Here is a 12097-nt window from a genome sequence, read left to right as displayed (position 1 = left end):
AGACAAGAAAGGGAGGATTGTGTGGGGAGGGAGGGTAAGATGTGACCAAGCAAGCAGTCCACCAGTTTGCAATCTGATGACCCAGTGAGAGCCTGGCCAGCGTGAAGCAGAGGGTAGGGAGAGAGGCAGAAAGCAGGCCAAGCCAACTCAAGGCTTGAGCTATAGGGAAAGGCATGAGAGGGAGCCTGGGCTTGATTTATCTGACATGGCCATGTTCTTGTTGGAATGCCAAGTATGTGTGAATATTGATGAAGAGCTGGAAGAGATGGCAGGGGGGAAAGGAGACGATGGGGAGGCAAAAATGGAGTCTGGGGAAAAAAGCATATGGGATCCAAATGACTGTCTTTATCCTCATGTACAGAGGCAGGTGTACTGGCCAAAGCTAGAACTCCACCTACCAGTTTCAACTAATGATTCATGTGTATTTTTGCCCAAGAACCTACTGACATTGCTCTGGAAGGATTGGGTCACACATTCATCACTGAAAACTTATAGCTCCCAAGTATCTACACACCAGTTCCAAGCTGCCATCCCAGCTGCAGCCCTTCCACGGAGGGATGAGGCAGTGTCCTATTCAGTTCGACATGGCTCTCCTGGCCCTGGCCAACTCCCTTCTTCCCCACAGGCCTCAAGTTCTGGCCCCACTTCTTCATCCATTCAAGAGGAGAGCAAAACTCACTTCTTCATCCATTCAAGAGGAGAGCAAAACTCACCTTCCTGGGCTACCTCTGTCTACCCTTCTGGAATGCTTCCCGCCCTAGGCTTGTAGCACACAGTTTTCGCCCCATTGTTCACTATTCCACACATCTGTTTCAGTAGCCAGATCAAGCTCCCCACCCTGGTTATCCATAGCCCTTGGCTGTTAGGAACACAAGGGTGAGGTTGAGGGGTATCCCTGGGTGGCTCAGCGGTTTAGCACCTGCCTTTGGCCCAGGGTGTGATCCTGGGGTCCCGGGATCAAGTGCCGCATCAGGCTCCCTGCATGGAGCCTGCTTCTCCCTCTGCCTGTGTCTCTGCCTCTCTCTCTCTCTGTCTCTCATGAATAAATAAAATCTTAAAAAAAAAAAAAAAAGAAACAAGGGTGAGGTTGACCATGGTGATCAAGGCTCAGAATTCAAGCATTATTCCTTCCTGTGTGCTCGTGACTAATTTCTAGTCATGAATTATGGAAAAAAGAGGCGTGAGGAAAATGAGTCACATTTCAGAGTAGATTAAAACATGCCCTTTTACTTCTAAAATGAATCACAGAGAATAACTAAACACAAGTTTTCAGCTACAGAAAACACATGAAGAAAAAAAAAAGAAAGAAAGAAAACACATGAAGGAAAGAATTATTAAAGTTCCTTAGAGACCACAAGGGAATCTCTCTCTCCATGCAAACAACAAATCTGGATGAAATACTTTAATCCAAGTCTGAAACTTCCCATGTTGTAAACCTTCTATGCTGGTAAAAAGCCAATCTAGTTAACAATTGGAAATTTTGATCTCCAAAACCTCACAAGTCCCACCCTTGTTTTCACTGACCCTCTCTTCTGTCTGGAACCCCCAGGTCCCCCACCCAAAATTAAACTCAAATGTCTCTAAGACTCAGATTCTTAGTCTGGACTATTCCAACCTGTTTGTTTGTAAGTACACTGTTCTTCAAGTGTTCTGGTTATTGCTCTCCCCAACGCTCCCCAAGAGACTGTAAGTTCCATAGGAGCAGATTATATTTTTTCCTTTATATATAGCAAGGAAGACAACCCCAGAATACTTCACACATATCAGATACTCAATAAATGTCAACCAATGTATACATGAGACCACTCTAGAATATTTTTCTGGCTAATTAACCTGCACTATTTTGTTTCCTTCTTATGATCTTGACTTGACAGCAGGATCAGTAAACTATAGCACATAAGCCAAATCCAGCCCATGAGCTGAGAATTTTTTGGTTTTCAACATTCCTTTAAAAAAAAAAAAAAAAAAAAAAGCACAAACCCAACACTATGCATCCTGCACAGCCTGAAATTTTACTGTTTGGTCCTTTACAGTGGACTATTGACAAGAATATAACAAATGAGTCCTGGTGCAAGGGGAATGACCCACAGGGCCCTTGTCTAGAGGTCTGTTTATCCTAGAATTTAGCAACTAGCTCTCAGCACCCGATTCTGTGGACAGACTTCAAGGGGCCTGCCCACTCTGGGAATCACTGTAGCTGACCGTCACTCCTCCTGCTCACCACAGGTGAGAAACAGTGAGCAGGAAAAGTAAGTAATAAGAGGAGGTTGTGGCATGATAGAAAGCTATTTCAGGTTTGGTAGACATATTCAAGTTCATAATGAAACATCCTTGAATTTAATAAAGGTGCTAAAAATGTTTTTTTTGTATTTTTTTAATATTTACAGTTTCTTTTTTACAAAGTTCTGTACATAAAAATAAATATACAGAAACAACCCCATCAACTGTCTGCATCAGTAATCCTCGCTGGTGGGCTCACCATTTACAAGGAAGACATCATTCAACGGCAACCTGTCACAGAGACTGTCCTACCAGCAACAACTTCTAACTTGAAGAACCATTAATTTTATCAAGATTGTTAATCAGCTGGAGGGCTTTATCTACCACCTAGAAATTACCCATGAATCAATGAATGCAGTCACTGGCTTTAGTGAAGTGTGACCAGCTGTCACTGCTGCTGGTGGTGCTATTATCCTATGCTGACTTCAACCAATAAAGATGCATGTGTGGTTAAGAACAGAAATAAATCCCACTCCCCTTGGCTAGTCACTGTGAAAAGCATGCACGTAAGGCAGTTGAATTGAGGGTTACGGATTCATCTTGCTAATGTCCAAAGTGACATTAACAAGATTCTTAGCCTCATCCACCAGATGACGGGCCTCTGCGTCCAGGTCTCCAGGAGCAGGCTCCACCTCCTTCACCAGACAGTGGGTTGTAACCTGGGATGAGGGAAAGGAAGCAAAACACTGGGCACATTCTGCATCAAATATAAAATTGCCGAGCCTGACATGCAAAGCTCTATTCTCACACATTTTCATAAAACTTTTAGCTACCATGTGAAAAAAATACTTTATTCTGTGATTACACTTTGAATGGACTTTCTGGGGGAATAAAAGAAGTCATCCAGCATTTTGGTCTTAACTCCTCAAAAATGTAAAAATTCCCCCAAAACACACAAGAAATTTGCCCCAAAAAATCTCTCAAGATGGCTGGATTTAAGTACATGAAGGCTTCTACAACAGTGCTTAATAAAATGTATACATTCAAATAAGGACAGTGCAAGCTACAGAAAATAAATTTAAAAAATATCAAAACAGAATGGAATTTGCCCCTACTACCGATCAGACCTGGGTAACATTCATGCCCTCACCCTCACTCCTAATCCCACCCACTCAGCTCCCAAAGTTAACAGACATTTGGTGACTAGGTTGAGTGCTCAGGCTTTAGGCCAGTGAGACCTTAACTGAGGTGGTTTTGCTCCTTATTTACTATGGGATCTTTGGGCAATAATTCCCTGTGCTTTGGTTCCCTTATTTGTAAAACCAAGCTACTCAGAAAGCATCTGGCTCAGGATCATTGGGAACACTGAAAGAGACCATGCACATGAACACATCATATGTTACGTTTTCTACAATGTCCACTCTTCTCCTAAATATCACCACTGTTTGTTCTACAAAATATCCTTTCAGGAAAATTTTTTTTAAAAAAGATCAGAGAGAGACAGAGACAGAGAACAGAGTGCACAGGCATGCATGTGCATGGAGGGGGTAGAGCACACGGCAGAGGGAGAGGGTGAAAGAATCTCAAGTAAACTTCCCGCTGACTATGGAACCAAATTCAGGGCTTGATCTTACGACTCTGAGATCACGACCTGAGCTGAAACCAAGAGGTGGACGCTTAACAAACTGCGCCACCTAGGTGCCCTGATAAAGTTTTAAAATAGCATTTTCTTTTCGGATATATCACTCCTCTAGCAAGCCAGCTTTGGGTTCCTGACGCAAAAAGGATGGGGCTCAACCTTTATGGACAACCCAGCTTCTGTCCATGCTGCCTTGGAGCCCACATTCCAGTCTCCCTGTCGTCCTCCCAAGACGCCAGCCAGCCTTCCATGCCTCTGCCTCTTGCAATACCTCTGTGCAGAAGAAACCTTCTCCCCCAATGGAGAAAAAAGTATTCAGCCCAGAACTGGTTCCTCCACAGTGTTCTGGTATCTTTGCCCCCTCCTCCCTCAGGATTAATGTGGAACTGCTAGCAGATCACAAACATTACTTATTTTCATTTGTAAGTCATGTCTTCCCAAAAGGATGTGAAAGACCTCAAGAATGGGATGGAAATAGACAGCGACCGTGTCATCTAGAGTGCAGGGGACAGGGGTTGCACACAGAAAAAAGCTCTGGATGAACACCTGTTCGTGTCTCCTTGAGAGAGTTATTTGCAAGAAATAAGGTGGCCCTGGCTGGGAAGACAGAAACCACGGTGTTCTAGCCTCGTGACACTCATTCGCAAAATGCGCAAACTATCCTTTGCCCTACTTAATTCTCCCCTTCCTGTGTGGGAGCAGGGTGAGAGGCTTAAATATGAGAGCCACCATGCCAGTTACTCATGGGGGCCTTGACTGACCACCCCTTCCTATTTCTTAGGCAATGTTTACTTTACTGATTGGACATGGAGGCCTAGGAGGTTACAGGCCTTCTGGAAGCAAGATCTGCTCCCATACCCTTACCCTAGGACGCTGGGCAACAGGGACATTGGGCTCACCAGGTTGGCGACCTTGAGCCATTAAGGGTTTCTTTTATTTATCCCATAATCCCAAGCTAGGAATTAGCTTCAATTTATAGATTTAAAAAAAAAAAAAAAAAAGGAAGAAACAGAATCTTGTTTTTAAAAGGTAAACCTACCCTGTAATTGCACAGAATACGTTAGTATCTGGTACTCACCACCACCCCGCAGAGGCTTTCGATCAGGTTTCCGTTTCGGCAGGACTGATGAAGTAGAAGGCCCAGGACAGTCTTCTTCTGGAGGCTTTCTTGCATTTCCTTTGTAACTTTTCCCTTCTTGCATGCTATCCCACATTTCAATCTTCTGTCTCCTTTTTTGTTCCTCAAGCTAAGAAAGAATTGCACATTAATTCATAAGGTGCCATCTTTCTCAAAGAAAATGCTAATTTTGGCAATTTTTTCATTTATTTTTTTTTTAAAGATTTTATTTATTTATTCACGAGACATACAGAGAGAGAGAGAGAGAGGCAGAGACACAGGCAGAGGAAGAAGCAGGCTCTATACAGGGAGCCCGATGTGGGACTCGATCCCAGGTCTCCAGGATCAGGCCCTGGGCCGTGCTAAACTGCTGAGCCACAGGGGCTGCCCAATTTTTTCATTTAAAAGTCTTTGAAACCAAACCTTCACCCGAATTTTCTTTAGTTAATTATGTTGCTGTCATCTAGTGGTATAAGTTTGACTCACACAGAAATTTTTTTTTTAAAGACTTTACTTATTGGGCAGCCCCGGTGGCTCAGGGGTTTAGCACCGCCTTCAGCCCAGGGCCTGATCCTGGAGACCCAGGATCAAGTCCCATGTCAGGCTCCCTACATGGAGCCTGCTTCTCCCTCTGCCTGTGTCTCTGCCTCTCTCTCTCTCTCTCTCTCTCTGTGTGTCTCTTGTGAATAAATAAATAAAATCTTAAAAAAAAAAAAAGATTTTACTTTTTATTTGGGAGAAAGAGAGACCATGAGCAGCAGAGAGGGGGAAATGGAGAAGCAGGCTCCCCACTGAGCTGGGAGCCTGATGTGGGGCTCGATCCCAAGATCATGACCTGAGCTGAAGGCAGACACTTAATTGCCTGAGCCACCCAGATGCCCCTGTGTTTATAAACTTTAAAGAGAGCAAAAAGTGTCATAAGAAAGAAAATACCAATTCAGTTCTTCTAAAAGTTGCCCAGAGCAGGACATTTCTGTGACATGGAAGAACTCTGACTTGGAATGGGTGAGTGTGGCTGCCAGGTCTGTTGCCACTTGGCTGAGTTACCTAAGGAAAGTCACTTATTCCTTCTGCTTTGCAGAATGAGAACCGATGTGATGTGAAAGTGCTTTGAAAGTCCAGTACTACTGGAAACATAAAGGAAAACTAATCTCAGCAGAAAATTGTACAGAACAACAAGCACTTGAGAACGCTTGCAAGCGTAGAGTGAGCAGGCTCCCAAGGCAGGAGGGAAACGTAGTACACTGGACCTTTGCCTCTGTCTGCCACTCTTGGAAGAGCAACATTCCCACCAGCAATCAGGAACCATGCCTTATGTGCACACAAGCTTATGTGCACTACACATTTCTCATTCCCCATGGAATCCAGACTCAAACTGCTGTTCATTCTGGTTCCAGTTAAACTGTGACACCAGAAGGATATGTGAGAAATCTCTGGAAGCACATCCACAAGATTTCTCCAAGGCTTTCAGGGTTCACTGCTCCTAAACCCCAATACCTGTTACCCCATTCTTCCACTGTCTGCAAGGACAAGAAGTCAAGGGGGAAATCATCTCTTGACCTGAAGGCTATTCTATACTCCTGGCTGACACACAGAACACCAGGATGGAACACAGCTGACAAATCCTGAAACTGTGAATAGGAGAGCCGATTCAGCTGTGGGCCAGGCAGACTCAACCCATTTGTTATTATTACTATGCTTGTAGTACAGGAAACAGAATTACATGTGCTGAAACAATCTTAAAACCAAACATGGACTTTTGTCCCTTTCCCAATTTTAGGAGGCTCACACTGCAATTTTACAAAGATTTTTTTTTCAGCTACTTCAGCAAACTGCATAAATGATCAAGCTATTTTACAGACACAAACTCAGACCCTGAAGTTGTCAATTATGACATGTAAAAGGAACTCAACTTATTCTATGGCTCTTGGAACAAAATAATAATAATTAAATGGTTGGAGATCAGTAAACATTAAAATAGAATGGATCAAAAATGGCATCTATGTACACTATGCTGCCATTTCAATGAAAAATTACTTTTTCTTAAAGATTTGATCTATTTATTTATGAGACACAGAGAGAGAGACTGAGGCAGAGACATAGAGAGAGAGAGAAGTAGGCTCCAGGCAAGGCCTGATTTGGGACTTGATCCCAGACCCCAGGATCATGGCCTGAGCTGAAGGCAGATGCTCAACCGCTGAGCCACCCAGGCGTCCCTCAATGAAAAACCTCTATGGGTATTTATATATGAATAAATATTGCTGGAAAAATACCTAAAAAACCTAATATGGAATGCTGGGCAGCAGGAGGTAGAAGAACAAAGAGATAGGAGACTTAATTTTCATGGTAGAGATTTTTTATAACAAACAATTTTTTTTTTTTTTACCCTGTATGATTAAAAAAATTGAGCAACAGCAATGTGCAAGTACATTCTAGGTTAGTGATTCCATTTAAGTGGAAAACACGCAATTGAACACTGAAGAAGGTTGCTGAGACAGGGTGACCAAGGGGGAGGAACGTGTGGAGTAGGTGTGCTGTTGTTCTGTCCTCCTGGGCTCCAGCCAAGCTGGGGAAACCAGCCATGTACTAGATGACTGTGCAGAAACCACAGGAGCCACTAGCAGTGGCAGAGAGGCACAGGACACTGAAAACACCACAGACACAAGCAAAAGCAACAGGAAGACCAATTTCTCTGATGCCCTCAAGCTAGCAGAGGCTTTCTTCTAAGAGGAAAAAGGGCCCAGAAACATCTGGACTGAAACTTCTTAGAAAGTAGTCTACAACTTCGTCATTTCAGTTACACAGACTAGGTCAAATCTGGTGGGTGGTCTTGCTCCTGAGAAGGGCAGTACAACCCACCTGACCCCTCAAGTCACTTCCAACAGTTGTCATTGGTTCTTTCTTCCCTTTCCCCTTCTACTGCTCCCCAGTGAAACCACCTGCCTTTAAAAAATCTTTCAAAACTCCGTCTTCTGCTCCCCATCTCACTCCTGGGTTGAGCCCACTATTGCCCTCCACCCCCTGACTCTCCTTCAATCCACTGAAGAATGACTAGATCCACCAAGCTAGATCGTGTGAGATACATGGCTTAAAACAGATAATGGAGCTAGAGCTGAACGTGGCATGGCACCTGGACACACAGTTTTGGGTGAGAATACGGTGTGAAGAAACCATTGGAAAGCAAAAATGGTAAATAAAAGAACATCCTTTTAAAAGAGTATTTTCCCCACAAACAGTAAGATATTGCACAAGAGAAGTGTGCCGACCAGTACTAAGCTAAGAGGAATCAATTCTGCCATAATTAGCTGTTCCCAGTACCCACCCTAACAGGGGGTGGGGTGAAGGAGACTTGCAGGCAAACCTGCTTGTATACACACACACACACACACACACACACACACACACACACACACTCTTTTACCCACTAAGCAGCAAAATATTTCTTAAGACCATGTATTCAAACTAAAACCAGCTCGTACCTGTCTTAGTTTTTCCTTATGCTTTTCAACTTGTGCATTTAATTCTTCTTGCATTTTCAAACGAGCGGCTGCTAGAGCCTCCTGTCGTTTAACAACAACATCAGGTTCTAAAAGGTCAAGAAAAAATTTAATAAAAAAGAGATTCTTAAGGGTCCATATTATTAGGATACAGAAGTGCAGATGTCAGGCAATACAAAAACACTGACTTCATGTGACAATTCTCCCGTTGTGCATAAATTTTACTGCTTATGGGGGCAGAAGACTGCTCTTACTGCCTTACTTCTTAGCCCCAAAGATCCAGGGCACCAGAAATCCCTGCTAGAAATGCATATTTCTGGGCTCCCTCAGCAATTCCAATTCAAAAGAGTCTGGCATAGCCCCGTGACCAAGGGGCACCTGAGATTCCATTTCACAACCTGGATTTCTAACATCCAGTCTCCAGGCTGACCAGAATTGGAGAAGACAACAAGGAAAGATAAAATTTTCTAATCATTAGCCACACTTATTTAGCTCCGATCCCTACCACAAAGACGTAAAGATCCTTAGGCATCTTACCCTTGTTTCTACAGAAAAGAAAAATCCTTCCAGTTAGCCTTAATGGAAATAATGCTCCCAGTTTTATCTACGTTTTATCTGGTTTATAAAACAAAACAGAGTTATATAAATATACTGTCAAGTTCTCTATCTGCTCATCTATTCAGACCACCATGTTAAGAATCAGCAAGAGGCATCTACACAGTGGTATGGCTAATTTTTAAAGAAGAAAACAGAGTAGAACTATATGTTCACATCAGCACTATCCAAAAGCATAAGCAACCATCACTCCTAGAAGGTAGTGGAAAGAGAGTACTTAACTGAATTCACATAAAATGGGCCAAAGTAGCACGTGTGTGTGTGTGTGTGTGTGTGTGTGTGTGTGTGTGTAGTGGTAGAAATGACTGGAAATTTTATCTTCAGAAACAAAATTATAGTTCCACTTCACAGAAATGTGATTTTTGGTAAAATCTGTAACTATCAGGGCATTCTTAAAATCAAGCATGGATTTTTTTTTTTTAACCAAATTTTCCTAACAAAATTGTATAATAGCACAACATAACATTTTTGACTACACATTTACTTTTCGCAGTTCTTCACAAAAAAAAGCCTCTTTTAAAATGCCCAGCCTAAATAAATAAAATAAAATAAAATAAAAAATAAATAAAATGCCCAGCCTATCATCTTATAAACCTATTCTTCAATTGTAAGAGCAGTCTCACACTGCCAACACTTCACTCGGAGAGATGGCTATACCAGGTGACTAAAGCTGTTTCCTAACACCACTGCCGCCCTCTTGAAATCCTGCATCTTATGCAAGATGCACAACTGCAATTTGTAGTTTGCTGTCAGATGTACAGCTAACAATAAAAAAGACTGAGAGAATGGCAGGGCCACACACAGAGTTTAATGGAAGAGCGGAGAGGTATGTCTGAAGGACATTCCTAAGCCTTTCCGCTAATGACAACTTTTGTGCTACATTTGCTTTTCTCCCCAAACTCAGTAACTCTGGTGGGTCAAAAGAAGGATTTGTATTTAATTGTGCTGCCACTCTCAAAACACTTAACATTTCTTTCTTTTAGATATGTTCTCAGAAACTAGCTTCTATTTACTGAAATGGCTACAGTTTCAGAGGGAATATGTTTTCAAAACAGCCAAGTATAGTTTGAAATCAGAGCTGATGAGGAAGTTGTGAAAATCAAAATGTGGTGGATATAAAGACCTAAGGCTGAGTTTCTTGTCACTTGCAATGGTTCTAGAAATTTAGTAGGCAGACCCACAAGTAGGAGAAGCTGTGAAGTTTTCATTTCAATCCATCCTATAAGTAAAAAAACATTTAACAAAAAAATGCAGCGAGTGCTCTACACATCATGAAGCAGGTTTTCCATCTCATTAAAATTACCGAAATTTAAGGAAATAAAAAAGCTATTACACGTTCCCCAAAATTAGTTACAGAAGCATAAAAGGGGTTTCCTTTCATACAGATTAGAATCATGGACTTCTTACTCTTCCTAATACGCTTACTTTTAAATACTAAAAAAAAGAGGTGTACAGGTGTATACCCTCCTGGTATCACGCACTAACCCACGGCTGCTTCAGCCCGGTCCAGCTGCCTCTGCCTCAAGGCCCTCAGCCGGGTGGAAAGCTTCTGAAACACCACGTAGAGAAGGATGCAGCTGAAGACGATGTACCAGCCATAGGTGGCCAGCAGGGAGCCCACTGAAAAGCAGAACACAGTTGTGAAGAAACTGAACATCATGCCACTACTAGACTTTTTCATAAAATTCAACTAAGACGAGGCGTAACTCCTCCCCTCAAAACCCAGAGTGCAGCCGAGGAAAGGGCCTCCTAAGCAGGCAATTAAAATAGGAGCAGCACCATTCAAGGGTCGCCAAGAAGGGCCTTCTCAACCATCTGGGGAGTTGGGGGCAAGTCCGGAGGATGGAGGGCACGGCAGAGTGGGTTTTGGGGGGTGGAGGGAAGCGTATGACTCGGGAGGGCAAAGGCCTTTGAGACCTCAGAGACAGAAAGGGGTGGCCGTGGGGGCCGATGCAGCGCCAGGTGTGCGGTGCGGTGGGGTGGGGTGGGGTGGGTGACGTGAGCCCGGGAGGTGAAAGCCCAGCGCCGAGGGGCCACCGTTACCGCAAGCCGGGAAGGGCTTGCGTCGCATAAAATAAAGGATTCGCGCAAAGGAGGGCCGGGCCGGGCCGCGCAGAGAAGTGCGGTTCCGGGAGGGCCTCCGCGCGCGTTCCAGGTCCGCCTCCCGGACCTGCGTGCGGCGCCACCCGGCTGCCGCCCAGGCCCTGCCCAGGCCTCCCCAGGCGTCCGCAGGCCTCCCCGGGCCCGCCCGGGAGCGCAGCAGAGGACGACCCACCGAACATGGCGGCGCCCGGGGGCAGGCGGTACAACCCCGAGGCCCAGCGGCCCGCAGCTGCGACTCACCCGTGACGTGCAGGTAGCGCAACCCCTCGGTCTCCAGAGCCGGCCGCGCGGACAGCTGCTGGCCGTCCCGCTCCATGGCTGTCGTCTACCCGCGGCGCCCGGCCGCGTCAGAGGGCGTCTTCGCCTTCCGGCCCGCCCCTACGTACACGTGGCGTGCGCCCTGCACCAGCGTCCCGGAGTCCTGGCCAATCGTGGCGCGACCCGGCCCTGGGGCTCGGCCAATCACAGTGAGGCCGTGGTCCACGGGGGCGTGGCCGGGAAAGCAGAGGGAGGCGGCGGCGGAGCGCGCCGGGCCTACCGCGCCCTGTTGTGGTGAATGAAGCCGCCTGACTTATCTGCCGGCCGACGTCGTCTGGCGGGTTTGCTTTTGTACTGATTGCACACCGAGGTCACGGGGGCGCTGGGGGCCTCCTGGAAACGGCTCCTGCGCCCACATCCTTGCCCCGGGCCCGTTGGGCAGGCGGACTCCCGGCAGGCGAGGGCTTCAGCCAAGCTACGCCCCCGAGGGGTGCAGGTGAACCCCTGGCAGCCGCCTCCTCCACCTGCCCTGGTTGCATCTCAGGCGGAGGAAATCCCACCTCCCCTCACGGTTCTCCTCCTCTCGGCTCCGGAGAGTTAAAGCAGTGGCTCCAGCACATATTGAATCCTCCTAGGTGTCACCAGGCG

At 45.4% G+C, this 12097-nt stretch overlaps 1 protein-coding gene across 1 annotated transcript; it reads right to left on the bottom strand.

Annotated features, from left to right (window-relative positions):
• Positions 1-1211: 1211 nt before the first annotated feature.
• SELENOS (selenoprotein S) lies at positions 1212-11561 on the bottom strand. The gene is made up of 5 exons (XM_041753699.1): positions 11432-11561; positions 10574-10708; positions 8456-8562; positions 4938-5106; positions 1212-2939 (listed from the first exon to the last, which is right to left on the bottom strand). Exons 1-5 carry the CDS (start codon positions 11505-11507, stop codon positions 2860-2862), a joined length of 567 nt encoding a protein of 188 aa, XP_041609633.1. The 5' UTR covers positions 11508-11561; the 3' UTR covers positions 1212-2859.
• Positions 11562-12097: the final 536 nt, after the last annotated feature.

This window comes from Vulpes lagopus, chromosome 4 (genome assembly GCF_018345385.1).
Source record: "Vulpes lagopus strain Blue_001 chromosome 4, ASM1834538v1, whole genome shotgun sequence".
Classification (NCBI taxonomy): Eukaryota; Metazoa; Chordata; class Mammalia; order Carnivora; family Canidae; genus Vulpes; species Vulpes lagopus.
This window is presented reverse-complemented; position numbering and strand designations above follow the sequence as displayed.

Excerpts from the sequence above, each read along its gene's own strand:
- SELENOS (XM_041753699.1), bottom strand. The coding sequence starts at position 11,507 with ATGGAGCGGGACGGCCAGCAGCTGTCCGCGCGGCCGGCTCTGGAGACC. Across the intron at positions 10,709-11,431 it reads GCGCTACCTGCACGTCACGG|TGGGCTCCCTGCTGGCCACC; the intron begins GTGAGTCGCAGC and ends TCTGCTTTTCAG. Across the intron at positions 8,563-10,573 it reads CCGGGCTGAAGCAGCCGTGG|AACCTGATGTTGTTGTTAAA; the intron begins GTTAGTGCGTGA and ends TTGACCTTTTAG.